A 17400-nucleotide genomic window follows, 5' to 3' on the forward strand; every position below is an offset into this window, starting at 1 on the left:
TGCCCATATTTAATGAACGTTCTTATAGCTATTGCTGGCCATGGTTATTATTTTAAAAGAAAGATTTTTCATAGTTCTTTCAATAGTAACATGATTCTAATTTTTCATTGGTTTTTTATTAATGATTCTGAATTTTTATAGACCCTTCTAAACATAGTTTCAAACAATGTGTTTCTGAGGCAGTTAAGCATCTTAGACTATTCAAGGGTGGGAGGAGGGGAGATACACACACACACACACACACACACACACACAATTTTTTTTCATTGTCTCATTGAGTTTTACACCCAAATTAACCCAAATACGGCATTTCAGATTCTCATGGAAACCCCGTGTCACCTGAGGACCAAGTCAGCCTTGCTCAGCAGATCTCAGACGTTGTGAAGCAGCCAGCGTTCATCGCAGGAATTGGGGCAGCCTGTTGGATCATCCTTATGGTTTTTAGCATCTGGCTCTACCGACACCGGAAGAAGAGAAATGGGCTGACTAGTACTTATGCGGGTATCAGAAAAGGTATTAGCTTTCCGAAGTTTTCCGTATTTTACTATGTTTACATAACTCTTCATTTTAATCTGTGACTCCAAGTTATTCATGATTATGCATATCCTATATTAAGTTATTTTAATATATAAAGATTTTCAAAAGCGCTTTTATTTTATTGCAATATCTAGGTATAACCTCCTCTTGAGTATCAGTACTACAAATAGGCTTATCAGTTTCAGGCCCAGTTCCTTTAAAATATATTTCACCAGGGTAGGTCTACACTTCGTTGTGATACCATTCCCTTGTTCTCTTAGGGAATTACTTTATTACTTTATATTCTGGAGAAAAATTTTTAATCTCCTTGTCACAGGAATTATAAATACAAGCTTTGGACTGTCACACAACTTTAAAGGGGGTGTTGTTGCCCTTTGTAAAGCTAAAGATATTATTTATAAATAATGATATTTCCAATTATTTCTGATTATTTATAAAATAGTTTCTTAATAAATGTGCTTCAGTTTTCAGAGAGCGGAGGTTTAGTACTTTTTTATTGTTAAATTTAAAGTTGCAGAGCTGAATATGTATATACTGTTAATGGGTGATGATGATTTGTTAAAAATGTGTTTACAGTTTAGAAGAGAACGTTTATTTGGCTGCAATTGTTTACAATTTTATGGATGAGCCAAAGATACTAAGGATTTCACAGACACTTTTACCACATATTCTCGAAGTCTGTAGATTGGTGGTTTGTATTTTATATTTTTTTATGAGGTTGCTCAGATAGATAATCCTTTTGCCTTTCCCTCCTAAAATAGCTTCATCAGCTCTGGGCATCAGATCTGGGCTCTAAGGCAGGGTGATTGTATATCCCAGTTTTCAGGCCACCGTCCCAATTTATGTCTTTAGTCCAACTAAATTATTTACAGTGTTCCTTTGGCTCTTAAAATTGTCCTAGTTTTTGGATGGCAAATTATACATTCACCCTAGTTATAGGGTCCATACTTAAGTCTAAGATAACACTTTTGCTGCAAAACAAATCTAAAGAGGATGACCAGTAAACACATACCCCCCTGCACCATCACCACCCTTTAAAAAAAATTGTCTACATGTTTTCTATGTGAACATTTCCTACGTGGCTTGGCCAAGTCATTTCTCTGATCAATGGTATGGCAAAGGCAGAATTTGTTAGTGCTAGCTAGACCTTTTCTCAATGAAACATTCTACTGAATATCCCTGTACGCTTGTAAAACAGTCGGGGACAACAGTCTAAAATATTTGTGCCCTTGGTCCCAAGGGGTCTTGGCAAGAGTCAACACAAATTCATCACCCACACTGTGGAAAACCATGAATGTGCCTCCTGTCCATGGCTCCATAGCAATCTCTTCATGTACATACGTTCACCTTAGTGTTATCATCCTTAAATATGTTTTTTTTTCAGATATCTGTCCTATGCAGAGATAAAGCAAAATGTCAGTATCCCTGCCTGTGAAATGGAAAATGAGGGCTGGGAGGTTACTGCAAAGAGACTGGGTGCTCGTTACGTATACAAAGTAGATCAATGTCAGGCACACATATTACCATATAAAACCTTTGACTGAAAAACAAGGCAGAGAAGGGGTTTGTGGGTGTCAGTGTGTTGTGAAGCTGGGCAGGGGCAGGCTGTTGGGAGTTGTGTGTTTGAAATCCCATCTGAATGAAGAAAAGTGACTAATTAACATCTAGACGTAGAGTCTCCTGAATTCCCCAGGAATCCTGTATTTTTCATTGCCATAAAGTATGATAGCTGTGTAGTTGTAACAATTGAATGCTCTCTCTTGCCTTGAAATCTAAATATGTGACATGAAACCCTCTTCCCTTCGGAAATGTTTCTTTTCCTTTACTAATGTACTTTAAGCATGCTGGCAAATGCCTATGTGCTCTTTCTGCAAAACCTGTGAAACTAATATCATTGTCCTTTTAACTAGCTTGTGTTTACGCAGAAATCATAGAACATAATTACAAATGTAATTGGTGAGCATTTGATTCTGCTTTCCTCACTTTGCCGTGTTAGCACTTTTTCATAATTCTGGTTGTATGCAGTTTTAAAAAGTGCATCCTGAAATCTTAAATTGTCTATGCCCGAAACAATGCTGGTAATTCTAAGAAAAAAGGAAGTGAAATATTTTAAAGAAATCAATAGCCTGTTGACCTATAAACCATCAAACCAGAGTGTGACTTCAGGTAATAGTGAGCATTTTTAACATTTCCCCCCTACATTTATCTGGAGGTGTGCCCTCTGCTCGTACCCCTTGTCCACATACATCCATGTAGTGGGAGTTTATTTTATTACTGGAAGCTTTGAGAATTAAGTTGTCCTTTGGTGTACAAGCTGTAAAAATGTCTTTTAGACAGAACTCTTTTCATCTCTTCTTCAATTCCTTAAACTGAGGTTAGCAGTTGGCTAGGAATACTGACAGGGACCTTTCATTTTTTGCCTGTGTCCTTTTGATTGAAAATTAATGTTCAGGCACTGCATTCTTGCTTGAGTAGCTTTACTTTCAAAATATCTCTTTATTATTTTTTATGAGGACTAGTTACTATGGCTCTGAATTTTTGATTGTAGCTAAATTACATTGACTCTCTGAAAAGACCCGACTAAAAGAAAACACAATAGAATTCCTAAGACAGAGACTACTGTGCAGCAAAGGAAGCCCAGTGTATAAACTGGATCCCCAGCATTGAGGATTTTGTTTTTGTTCTTCCTAGTATGCTCAGAAATAAAATGGTTTGGTAAGAAGTGACAGTTGTAAAGGATGCTACGGCATTTGAATTTGCAGCCCCGGTGCTCTAATCTTCAAGTAAATTTCTTGGAGACATTCAAATATGAAATGGAAAATACATTTTTGGCAGCTTTTTGATCCGTGATAAGTAATCAATATTCTAGTTTGTGTGTATTAAGGATTTCTTAAAAGCAAATTTTAGTCTACAAGGAAGTAATGTATATTTCCTTGCTTTCTTTACCAGAGCAGTGTTTACTTTAAATTAACGTGAAGAGCGTGGAAAAAAAATCAGCCTCTCCCTCTATGAAATGACATGGAAATAGCTGTGGTGTTATCCAACACCCAGGAATGAGAGAAGATAGGAAAAGTGGCGGAGGCAAGGCTGCTACTTTTGAGGTCTGCAGTTCAATTTCAGGCATTATTGATTGGATTAAGATTTATAACTGCAGAGTGAAGGTGTTCAGAGGGGCATTATTGTTCTATTGTTTAGCTTTTGGTGTGGTATTAAAAAAAAATGCTCAGCCTACTTCTAGAAAGCTTCTAAATGTAAACTATAATAGAGAAGCTAAAGTTTAAAACTCCCCATTTTTCCTGTCCATTCACAAATTTCTATCATGATAAAAATGTAGCATTACACTGTTTATATGACAAGTATCAGGCATTTCTTGGCAGTGAAACAATTCAGTTTTATGGGTTTTTTGTTCCAGTTCTTTCTTTGCTTGCTGCCTTCCTTTCTTCCTCCCTCCTTCCATCTCTTTCTTCCTTTTTTCCTCTTTCTTTCTCTTCCCCCTCCTCCCTCCCTCCCTCTCTTCCTTTCTTTCTCTTTTCATCTTTCTATCTTTCTCTCTGTCTCCTTCCCTCTGTCTCTCTTTCGATGATGAATACTTAAATGCACCTATTAGTTAGCCCACTTTAATAAGCATTTACTTTAAGATTTCTAGATAAGGTTTACGTAAGACCCTGATAATACTTGTTTAAGAACCCATTATCCAATGTTTGGAAATGATTAATAGTAGAGGCCTCCTGTTTGTACTAAAGCCATGAGCTAAATCTCTATTACTAAATGCAGGGGTCATTTGCAGGCTAACCCAGCACAATCCCCACCCCCTCCCATCCTAGAACATCAGACCCTTCAAAATGGTACCGCAGAGACAAGCTTCTTTTTTAACCTCAGATTTGGTTTTATTCATATATCAGCGTGTCAGAACTACTGGCCTAGTTATTTACATTTGTTTTATGTTCAGCTGTCTGCTTGATTTATACTAATGTGATATGTTCCCTTTCTCTCTTCAGCTTAATAACTGGTTTATATTTTGTTTTGATTTTTCAGTCCCGTCTTTTACCTTCACACCAACAGGTATATATTTGCGCTTACCCCCCCTCCTATTCTTCGTTAGTTTGGCATGTGTTGTACTATTGTGTTTCTGTTTTGATTTCATTTTCTGCAGTAAGCTGGGGGGAAAGGACTTACAATGGAAGACAGTACTTCATTTACTCATGCCAGGCATGCACTTGAAGTAGAAATGGTTGGTGTTGCTTGTCATTCCTTCAATGCCATTACTTATTCGTGACTCCGCATTGCATCTTAGCCTTGTTTGCATGTGTTTCATTAGATAGACACACTGTTTCTACCCTCAGCATGATTTAACATGCTAATGATCACATTGATTATTTCAGACTTGGCAGTGCATTTTTTTCCCTTAACTTAAGCTTTCAGGTTTTCAAACAAAAATTTCTCTCCCTTACAATTCTCTATCCGTACAATCAACATTCTTAAAGGTAACCAAAATATCCAGCACATGTGAAAGATAAAACTTGTCATTTTCCTTACGTCCGAGTACTAAGATTCCATTCCATTCAGTTTCTTTCAAAGTGGGTCCTCTTCCTTCGATTCACCTTTAGTAAAAGATGTACCTGTAGCCTTTCCTCCTCGGTTTTAATCCAGTTATTATAATCACTGGGAGCACTTATCTCTCCTTAACAGACTCCCAGTTTGGAGTTCTTCTAAGTAGCAGAATTTGGCAGCTTTTAGAAACATATTTTTTCTTAGAAAATGGGTCTGTATTTACAGAAATGCTAATATCCTTAACCCCTTGCCTGACTATGTGCAAATCTTTTTCTGTTATGGCTAAATTTTATACCCATAATTTATTAAGCCGAGAATGCTTTCAAGAGCATTAAAATATATTTTCACTATGTATACATGTCTGATGAAAATATATTGAGAAGGGTTTTCACAAGCCACAGTAAAAACTAGGTCGCATTCATTACTAGTCACAACTTGGCATACATCTTTGTGTGTGGAGAGAAAGAAGGTTTATTTTAACGTTTATCTTTGTCTTACTGGTACTCATATTTCTGGGGAAATGGTCTGGTAGGTTTTTTTCTTCCCAAATTTAAGATTCCACTTACATAAAATCATGAAATTACATGAAAATAATAAATTCAAAATTGGAATCTATGAGAATGTGAATGTACAAACGTGTAATAGTTATAGTTAATAAGAGTGAACTGAAGTTGGCTTCTGCTTAGTTTTCGACCTTGTTGGCACATAAAGAAAATAAAAATAACTTATATCTAATTCTGTACCATCTTAAAAAAATACTAGTTGAATTGGAAATCTGCTATTTCCTGTGATTAATTTTTGCAATGCTTCTAAGTAGAAAGGAAGAAAACATGCAATTCTAGAAATATGCTCATGAATGTCATAGCTTTTGATATATAAACACAAACATGTCTATTAATTGTTCCTTTTTTTTGGTAACATTCCAGTAACTTATCAGAGAGGAGGCGAAGCTGTGAGCAGTGGAGGGAGGTAACTATCCTGCTTGTTTTGTAGATTCTCAGGGGAATTCCAGGTATTTCTTCTTGTCTTCATCGATGACATCACTTTCTTTGCTTAAAAGGTTTAACTTAAAGGTGAAATTTGTTTAAATATTTCGGAAATACTCCATTCTGTTGTGCTGTGGAGCCAAGCTTGTTTACGTACAAATGCACTTGATCGGAGCTGTTGCATCTTAGTCAGTGAACACCAGAGGGAGCACTTTAACCGGGAAAGACAGACTTGCTGATTTAGCAGATGATTAAAAGGAGTTAAAGCAATTAAGCTATGGCATTTATGAAGATTAAGAAATATAGCTAGTTAACAGATACTATCAAAGAAAAAATGTTCATTTGGAAACCTGCTGAACACAGCATTGGCTCATAAGTTGTTGTAGTTTATGTCTGTTTGTTTGTTCTTGTTATGAATTCAACATAGTTCAGTCTCCATTTGCCGGGAAATATGTTGAAATAAAAGGAGGATCTAGGTAGCTTGTTAACACGGAAGTTTTTTTTTTTTTCTCTCATTAAAATGAACCTCAATCCTACATTTATGATTTTTTGGTAATTATTATTCAGTGAACTTTAATATATTCACAGAGAAATCACAATTCATGTGACAGGTGTCTGAAAGGGGCTAAAAGAAGGTATAAGTTACATGAGTCAAGCTTCAGGATTTTCTATGATAATTTTTTCTTTTCAAAAACAGTAACCTCTAGCTTAAGGTGTAAGAAAAAAAACCTTTTGACCAAAACCATTTTCTAATTCAAATTCAGTTAACTTATTGAGTGTCCTGCTTCGTATAGTTAGATAATGTGATTGCAACTGGAAAAGATAAAAATAAGAAAGAGTGGTGAAAACAATGTTGACCATCTTGAGCAAATGCTGTATAAATTTGACAATTAGCACTGCTCTTTTCTTTCCTGGGTACTGCTGCTAGCTTCCTGTTTTCATACCTGTGAAACAAAGTCAGCCACTGAAAGACCCCAAAGCGAAGGAGGTCTTCGTAAGGAATAAATCCACTTGATTCAGGAATTAAACCAGGGCATGTTTTTGCATCCAGGGCAATTCTGTCTAAATCATACCCCAGACATTCATGAAACAGTCTCTGGCATAAGAACATTCTCTTGTGGATAAATCCGGAACCTGATGATATAACCACCTCTCTACATGTGTATATTCATGACAGTAGACTTCAGCTTTCTCATTAATCAGATCTTATGAAAATGCTTATTGAGCATCTTCTATGGGTTCTGCACTAGCCTCTGTGCATGAGCACATGCACAGATGTGCTTTCTCTCTCACACACACACATGCACACACATATAAAATATGTCTAGTTTCTGCTGTAAAGGAATTTTCAACCTAGGTAGACCAAGTTATCAAGGAGGAAATGATGACAGGGATCTCTTGGTACCAAATGCTAGTTTCTTCAGCAGGACTGAAAAATTACAAAGTTCCATTTGGAAAGCTCGCTAAATCGTCATACAGAATTAACCTTCTGAATGTAAAAATAGTATAACAGTGAAATGGATTTATTTTAAATACCCAATAGAAATGATCTTTTTACCAAATAAAATGACAAAAAAATGCTGGAATGTTATAGAGGCAACAGTTAAATAAAGATCTTAGAGTTAGTGCTCAAAATGACAGTTATATACACAATTTTAAATTTATTTATTCATCAAACCTATTTATTGAATACCTACAATGTGACAGGCAGTGTTCTAGTTGCCTGGGATGCATCAGGGAGCAAAGTCAAGAAAAGTTCCTGTCCTTCTGAATGTTACATTTAGTAGGGGAGATAGAAGATTAATAATAAACATTTTTCAAAAAGTCAACTCTATAGTAGAAGCAGTTGGTGAGTGCTTTGGAAAAACTAGAACAGGGTAAGAGCATCAGGAATGCATTAGGAAGAGGTCTCATTTTCTAGCCATTTGTGAGTGGGTGTGTGTGTGTTCTGTGTCTGTGTGTTGTGTGTGTGTGTGTTCCATGATCCAGTGTGGTAAGAGAATGAACAGTGAGTCAGACTCTTGTACTCACTTCTCTGATGCCATCCCTTAAACATTGGATTCCCTCAGGCATCTCAGACTCTGTGAGCCCTCACTGTATCACGCGACTCATCTGGTTAATGACACCTAAGTCAAAATGTCAAGTCGTCCTCTTTACTGCATCAATCACTGCATTTGGTTGATCCTGCCTTCTTCTCCCTTCACTATTGCTGTATTGTTTCACTTCAAGCTCTTTTTGTCCCTTGTCTAATCTGTTAAAAATGCTCCCAGCAGTCCTGCCTTCATCTACCTTCATTAGAACTATTTCCTGTTAATTCCCTTTGCCCATTGGAGACAGAATGAAATTTTGAAATGCATATGGATCATGTCTCTGAGCTTCTGAAGATCCCAGTTTCAGTACAACACACTATATATATATATATATATATATATATATATATATTTTTTTTTTTTTTTTTTTTTTTTTTTTTTTTTGCGGTACATGGGCCTCTCACTGTTGTGGCCTCTCCCATTGTGGAGCACAGGCTCCGGACGCTCAGGCTCATTGGCCATGGCTCACGGGCCCAGCCACTTTGCAGCATGTGGGATCTTCCCGGACCGGGGCACGAACCCGTGTCCCCTGCATCGGCAGGCGGACTCTCAATCACTGCGCCACCAGGGAAGTCCAAGAACACACCATATTTAAAATAGCAAGTCCAAATTGGGCAGAGCATGTGAAACCCACAACCTCTAGGGCCCTGTAGCCCTCCTCGTATCTCTGTGTGCCACCCCCTACAACCCACTGTGTCAACCCACCTGCCAATCACCAATATTGCATTCTCTTCTATGCACTTATTACATCAGCCCGTAATGTGTCCCCCCTCATCTTGTTAGTTGGCTGAGGTTCACCTGCTGTGTCCTCTGTGAGCTCTGTGCTGTATAAATACCACAGTTAAGCACCTAATAAGAGGTAATGCAATTATCTTTTGTTTATATCAGGGGGTCAGCAAATTATGGCTCTTGGTCTGAATTTGGTCTGACACCTGTTTTTGTAAATAAAGACTTCTTAAAATACAGCCAGACTTATTTGTTTACATATTGTCTATGACTGCTTTCCCACCACAATGGCAGAGTCAAGTAGTTGAAACAGAAAATATATGTCCCGCGAAGCCTAAAATGGTTGCCCTCTAATCCTTTATAGAAATAGTTTTCTAACTCCTGGCTTAAATGATTGTTTCCCACAATAAAAGGTGAGATCCTGGAGTTAGAGGCTACTGATTTATTAATCAATAATTAAATGCATGAATTTTTGTAATGCAATAAATGTAATTTATTGGATTAAATCCATAAATTCAATATATGAATTATTGATCTTTGAAAGATATCCACAAAAAGTATCTAAAGAAGGAAGGGATGAGTTATTGAGTAAACAAATGTCAGAAGACTTGAGTTCAGTCCTTGATGAGAGAAAATTTGGGGCCCTGGACATTTTCCTCTGATAAAAGAGAAGGTTGAGAGAAAAGGAGAACCTGAGAGCTCTGCTTGTTCTCAAAACTGTGAATTTCGCTCTTCACATAAAAGGGAAAATGAGGATGGCGGTAAGCAAAGAGACGTCTTCTCAACTTAAAAAGGGGGAAGGATCTGCAGTGTAATCCAGTGGCAGATCATGGATATTAAGTGGCTGTTTCTATTCACTTGTTTTCCTTACCTCACACATCTCGATCTCCTCTTCCAAACAAAGAAAACCTAGTTGAAATCCAAACCACAGCAGAAACCAGGAAACAGCAGAGAAAGCCTGAAGAAAAACATAGGAAAGTCAGGCTAACCAGGTCGAGAATGCCAATAGCACATTTCCTGGCAGTGGGAGGTAAGAAAGAAAGAGTTCAGGCCTTGCTTCTCTTTGAAGGACTGACCACTCTCAGCTCTTTCCCTTGCCTCTTTCTGGGCTTCAGAATTCTTTCAAGCTATCAAAAGAAAGAGGAGACAGCCTATAGGCAACCCTTGCTGCTAGGCCCCTTCACTACTTTCCCCAGCCCCTGGACCCTTTAGTATTTGTATTTTATTTTGTGGTTTAGGAGTTCAAATAGGTTTGTTTGTTTGTTTGTTTGTTTTTGGAGTGAGTGATTGGAATATCTGGAGTAACAAGAGCAGAGGAATTGAAGGTAATTGCCACATAGTTATTTAAGTGCATTTGTCCTCTTTTCCTTTGTGACAAAAAACTATCCCCTTCATATAAGCTAGTAGTTAAATATGGTTTTTGAGAGCCCTACTCTCTTCCTTTCCCTGATAATATCTTTTTGAAGACAAGGAAAAAATAGGCAAAACTCACATATATTAGCATGAAAATATAACAACTAACATATTATATGGATATATATGTATAATATGGTTGCATTTTTATATATATAAAATATGGTAACATTATATAATATTTCCGACATATATTAATCACTATAACCAGCACTGTGTTTTGTTTCTGCTTCATTTCTTATTTTGGGGCAGCTAAATCTGTCTCATAACACTAGATCATCTTAAATGCATAAAGATAGCTTGAGAGATTGTTAGTTCTTAAAGACCCTAACACCCTTACCAGAGTAGCTACATATGACCTTGACTTCCTCAGAGTTCTCTGAAATACACCCATGGCATTTTAAGATTCATTATGGGCCAGTAATCATGACTCAACCTTCTTCCCTAGATAATTAGCATTCCAAACACAAGTCTGAACTGAAAGCTAGGATGTGAATTGTTAATCCTACTTCCTGTTGGAAAGCTCCTATACATATGAAAATTTCTTTCAGCCTCTGATGATATCAAAACGTTCACTTTTAAAAGTGTTTTTCTGAGGGAATCGTAGCATAAAAATATTGTCTATTCCTTTTGAAACATGTAAGACAGGCTTGACCCGTACTTCAAAGATCCTATAATATTTCTACAGTATCAGATATGGAGATTTATTTTTAATAATTTAAAAAGTGATAACACACTTTAAGTTCAAGAGAAAATAAGGAAAGCTAAAGACTACTAGAGGGCTTCCCTGGTGGCGCAGTGGTTGAGAGTCCGCCTGCCGATGCAGGGGACATGGGTTCGTGCCCAGTCCGGGAAGATCCCACATGCCACGGAACGGCTGGGCCCGTGAGCCATGGCCGCTGAGCCTGTGCGTCCGGAGCCTGTCCTCCACAACGGGAGAGGCCACAACAGTGAGAGGCCCGAGTACCGCAAAAAAAAAAAAAAAAAAAAAAGACTACTAGATGCAGAATTTCTATAACCAACATGGATTTCAAAAGCTCCAGATATCTGTGATACAGCTTGCATTTAAATGTTTTACATTTTAACAGGTCAGCAACATTGCTCTTCAAAGCATATTTTTATCAACAATTTTAATAGTACATTTATTCAGCTTTAACAGCATTATTCTGAATGTTTAGACTTCAGACATTACCCCAATCTTCCTTTTATTAAGAATGTTTGAGGGTTTTAGGACATTTCAGCACTCTCCAGTATATGTGTTTATAGTATTCCGGCTTAGAGTGTGGATTCTACAGACAGACTACTTGGATTTGAATCCCAGCTCTGCCACGCACTCACTTTGTGCACCCACGCACAAGTTTCTTAACGTTTCTCAGGTATCTCAGTTTCCTAATCTTTAAAATCTGAATAATAATAGTAACTACTCTGTAGATTATTAGAAAGATTAAATGAGTTAATACATATAAAGGTCAGAACAATGCCTCACACATTGTAAACCAAGGGTAAACATTATTATTACAGATATATGTATACACACATATATACATATATATACGTATACAGATATATAACTTATAAATCCATATTTTTCATTTGAAGTGAATTATTCCTCAAATAACCATCATTTGCATAGAAAGTTTCCTCGGTTGATTCTGTGTATGCCAGCATAGGAACCATGGTGAGTGAAATGTCAGGTTCTCGCTTCCCAGGTAAATGAAAGTGTGGTTATTGCACTTTAGCAAAGAAAATGAAACCATGAAGAAAATCTTTTCAGACTCTGTAGTGCCAGTCTGTTTATTGTGGATCTGACAGTACATCATCACCTCTTTTGCTGGATTATCAAATGGAGTCAGTATTGGAAAAGGACCTCAGGATTTCCATTTCTGGACTTCAGTCTGTGTCTCTGGCACTGGTGGTCCAGGGCTGCCATTAATAACTGCTGATGTACTTTGCATTCCCAATGCACAGTGAAAGAGGATTAACATCTGTCGTGCAAAAAAAAAAAAAAACATGAACGCTAATATTTCTTACAGTGGACATCGTTTTACCAGATTTAATTCAGTAGCTTTCCTTTGTTTATATAGGATTTATGGCATCTTACATTGTCACCATCAGAAAATGTTGACAAGCTTACAGAACTGTGCACTGAAGCACTGATGAGGCTCTCTGAAAAATGTCACAGAGCCCCAAACTCACTGTCTCTGAAACATGGTTTTGAAGAAAAATATGCAAATGTGCTTACTGTGAAGCATCCTTTATCTCAGTAAAGAAGCTTGTTCCATTTTTTAATGAAGTTGTGAGAAGGATCATTATTTTTTAATGGGTCAAAAATTAAGAAATGCAAACTGTCTTAACGAGAATATTCTTTACGCCACTAAAACACTACAAAATATAAGTATCCACATTTTTTAGATTCCATGTTTGATGTTTAGCCACTGTGACTGAAGGCAGAGTAGAGCATTACAAATGGTACAATATTTGTCTCACTGTTTACAACATAATGGCTATATAAACTGAGACGTGCCTCCGAACATTGCATTATAGTTGCCTTGTCTGTGAAATAAAAGGAATTATTATATCTTTCAGCATAGTTGACCAAAGTATTTGTGAGAATAGTGAGATGAAGAATTTCTGGAATTCTGAATAGGAAATATCATTTGCTACTTATATAAAACTTGCTTTTATACATATTTTTTTCTTTAGGCCAGGACTTCTCAACATCAGTGAACCTGCCACGCAGCCATGGCTGGCAGACACGTGGCCTAATACTGGGAACAATCACAATGAGTGCTCCATCAACTGTTGCACAGCAGGCAACGGAAACAGCGACAGTAACCTGACCACGTATAGTCGCCCAGGTTAGAGGCACAGAGACAGCCTGATAGGCAAGCTTGGCATTGCTAGGAACGAGCCATGAGGAGATAACTTTTGTTTTCTTCTCCTTAAACTGAAAATGAAATTTAATCAACATTTTCATGAAATATTAACCATGGTTTAGCAAACTAGTCTGATTCAAATATTTTCTCCATCCCTGTATCTCCACACCTCACCCTCCACCCAAGAAAGTTTCTCAGTATGCAAAGGGAGAATGGAGAATATAAATTCTAGAGTAGATAGCAAATAAGGAAAAATGAAATTATACAAAAGTATGCATCTTCATAAGAATGTATGTAATTATAATTTTAATTGTAGTTATTTATAGTATTTATTTTAAAGATTTTAAGAATAAAGCAGGTCAAAAGATCAATAGATGTATAGTTTGAGTGAACCAAATTTTTAATAGCAGCAACAATAATAATAATAATTATATGGTGGTAATAAATAATTTTAAATGAAAGCTAACTGAATTTCAAAATTAGATTTTTATAGTATACTAGTAAATCCTAAGATATAAGAAATATGTATCTTTTGCAGGTGTGTATACTAATACTAATTTTGTATTGTGTCTTTTTGGTTCAGAAATATGGGTGGTAAATTGCTTGTTAAAACCTCATGCTAAAACATGACAGTAAAATTTGGATGTAGAATATGCAATATGCAAAGGAAAAAACAGAAAATTACAAATAATTCTTACGAAAAACCTTTTAACATTCATTCACAATATAGGAAATATAAAAAGAATCATAAAGAATCAAAATGTATGACTATAGAAGTAAAATGGAGTTAAGGAAAAGGGAGATAGAATATGGCATTTAAGTAAAAAGTGTGATGCACCCTAAAGAACAAATCATAGTCTCCATTGGATATGGATATGGAAATAATATATCCATGTGACCAAGTCCATGCTCTCTAGAGGTCCATATTCTAGTTGTCTAGGCGAAAAAGTGCTCACATAATTATAAGTAAAAGAAAGATTATGCTGAGCCCAATAAAAGAAAAAATGACAATATCCATTTAAATTAATATGTAGAGCTGTGTTGTCTAATGTGGTAGCCTCTGGCTTCAGGTGGCTATTTAAATTTAAATATAATAAAGTACCATTTAAAATCCAGTTCCTCATTTGCACTAGCCACATTTCAAGTGCTCAGTAGCCACATGTAGCTAGTGGCTATCATATTAGACAATGCAGAATAGAGCATGTCCATCATCTGAGAGAGTTCTATTGGATGTTACTCATATGGAAAGATTAGCAAAGAAAAATGAGATTGCCAAACCGTATTGCCATTAAAAATATTGTTTAACCACTATTATATAAAACTTAATACCTAGAAATTAGAAATAAGAATTACTAAAAGCCAGATTGATCAAATACCCCTGATCCCTGATCATTTGTTATTGAAATGCAGGGTAGTTGAATTCAGTAGGATAGAGAAATTGCAGATTTTTCTTAAAACTATATTCATTTTTACATCTTTAGTAGTGACCATGTTAATTTATCATTTTTTAGGATATCCAGTTGAAAACTAATCCTCAAGGTGACCTGTTAATGTTACAGCCACTATGAATTAAAATAGTGGTATTTTTACTATTATAACGACTAACTTTTTATTTTAAAAATGTTTTAATTTTAAATGATGATTTTAGTTCTTCCCGCTGTTTGAATATTTTCAGCTACAGGCTTTGAATATTTCCTATATATATATATATATTAGTTATTTCACTCTCAAATATTTAAAGAAAGGGAAAATTAGAGTGAAATTGAAATATTAGACACATTAGGTATTATTTCAGGTGTTATTTGATAAATTGCCCTGGCTACTATGATTCATTTTGCCATCATCATTGTCATTTTATACTTCTTGAGGTGTCATTATGAAACCATGAAAAATGATTACATAACATCTTTTCCTGATAATGATTATCCTGCACAACCAAGGGAAAAAACTAATAAAATTCTCCTGAGCACTATGTACAGTCACTTTACCTCTGTTCCTCATATTTTTTGAGTAGAGTTATTTTATAAAATATTGAAATCTCAAGTTCTTTCATCTGAGGGCAGAGGGTTCTTTTTTTTTTTGGTCTGGATTTTTAACCTATAAGCTTAACTAGTAACTTCAAATAGTTCAGTAACTCCAGACTAGAAAATTTTAAGTTGGCACATAAAGATATTCATGTATATATTATTTTAGTGCAATTCCCATTAATGGGGTTGTTAAAGGAAAATTATTTCAATTGGGTGCATTATTTATAAACTGTGTAACACTAGCAGAAGTTCAGAATTATTTAGGTTCCATATAAATTACGTGTCCTCTCTCATTCACTCAATTTTTCTTTAGAAAGAACATTTGACTCTGTTCTTTAGAAAGGACATAAGGATATTTGGTCCTTTTTATTCATTATATTTAAGCCCATTTATACTTTATAGAACAGTTTTACTGTGACTCACAAAGCTACTTACAAGGAAATTTAAAACGAATAACCATGCAGAATGACTTTTTCCTTTTCCTCTCCATTGCACATAGCTGATTGTATAGCAAATTATAACAACCAACTGGATAACAAACAAACAAATCTGATGCTCCCTGAGTCAACTGTTTATGGTGATGTGGACCTTAGTAACAAAATCAATGAGATGAAAACCTTCAATAGCCCAAATCTGAAGGATGGGCGTTTTGTCAATCCATCAGGGCAGCCCACCCCTTATGCCACCACCCAGCTCATCCAGTCAAACCTCAGCAACAACATGAACAATGGCAGTGGGGACTCCAGCGAGAAGCACTGGAAACCGTCCGGACAGCAGAAACAAGAAGTGGCACCAATTCAGTATAACATCATGGAGCAAAACAAACTGAACAAAGGTGAAGAGACTTGCCTTTATTCCCATCCTTTTCTGTATTGGCGTCCTTAACCCTTCAGCACTACATGCCGAAGCTTGTCTGGAACTAGCGTGTGAAATCTTTCTTTGGTCACTAAGGTTTTCTTATTTCTTTGGTTTCAAAATTTCCAGTGTCAAAAAGTTAATTAGCACAACAATAACCTTGGAATATTGATTTTATAATAATATATAAGTATTTTCAAATGGTTTGAGATTAATTTAAATTTAATCCTGGGTGAGGGATTGCTCAGGACAGACAATCTTTTATTCATAGGGCAGATGTACAACCATCACAATACCTCACATTTTAAATAAATAGACTCTCCCATTCTTTCCACTCGAGAATGGAAGATAATTGCTTCTACATGGTCATATAAACGAATGGCTTTTTTGATCAAACTGAAGAAAAATAATTAAATTAAACTTGAACTGGAGAAGTGGTTCCATTTGTTATATTTCTCCTACCTCATGTGATTACTAAGACTGCTGCAATGTATGATTTCAGAACCTAAATTTCTTTGGGTAACCTGATTTGAAGTCTGTCACGATAGAACCTAAAATAAATTCTTAGTGTTAGCTTGTTGCAGCAGAATGATATTTTATGGCCTGAAGGGAATGTTCCTCTGTTACAATATGGGTGAGTTGGAAGAGATAGGTATTTGACTAGGTAAAGACTACTGCTTTAATAATGTGATTTGTAAAGTTAGACCTCTGGAAATAAAGGGATTGCTCTGATTTGAATAGGTCAGGGCAATTATGTATGAGTGTCCAGGTAAAGAATACATTTAATTACAGATAATTGGAAACACAGATTTCTTTTTCTTTAGGTTTGAGTTGGGAACAACTTATTAAAGTTGGAGACCGAAAAAAGATAACTTAAGACAAACATTTCATTTAAGTTAGTGTTATATGTTTTAATTTAATAATACAGTTATCTTGCTTTTTTTCCCCAGTTTAAGGAAATATTTGATTGGTATAATAACCCAATTCAATGAATATTTATTTTTTTAACCATTTTTTCTCAAAGTATAGTTGATGTACACTATTATATAAATTAAAGGTGTACAATATAGTCATTCATAATTTTTAAAGGTTACACTCTGTTTATAGTTATTATAAAATACTGGCTATTTTCCTTGTGTTGTACAATATGTCCTTGTAGCTTATTTTATAAATAATAGTTTGTAACTGTTAGTCCCCTACCCCTATATTGCCCCTTCCCCTTCCCTCTCCCCACTGGTAACCACTAGTTTTTTCTCTATATCTGTGTCTGCTTCTTTTCTGTTATATTCACTAGCTTGTTGTATTTTTTAGGTTCCACATGTAAGTGATATCATACAAT

At 35.8% G+C, this 17400-nt stretch overlaps 1 protein-coding gene across 1 annotated transcript in view; it reads left to right on the top strand.

The window, feature by feature from the left end:
* ROBO1 (roundabout guidance receptor 1) overlaps positions 1-17400 on the top strand; it is a gene marked incomplete at its 5' end in the record, with an annotated part of 793256 nt that overhangs the window by 738448 nt on the left and 37408 nt on the right. The window contains 5 exons of the mRNA XM_079704144.1: positions 316-513; positions 4573-4599; positions 6015-6057; positions 13007-13161; positions 15706-16041. Of these exons, the coding sequence (XP_079560270.1) occupies positions 316-513; positions 4573-4599; positions 6015-6057; positions 13007-13161; positions 15706-16041 (759 nt within the window). The remainder of the gene's footprint in view (positions 1-315; positions 514-4572; positions 4600-6014; positions 6058-13006; positions 13162-15705; positions 16042-17400) is intronic.

This window comes from Hyperoodon ampullatus, assembly GCF_949752795.1.
Source record: "Hyperoodon ampullatus genome assembly, chromosome: 5".
NCBI lineage: Eukaryota > Metazoa > Chordata > Mammalia > Artiodactyla > Ziphiidae > Hyperoodon > Hyperoodon ampullatus.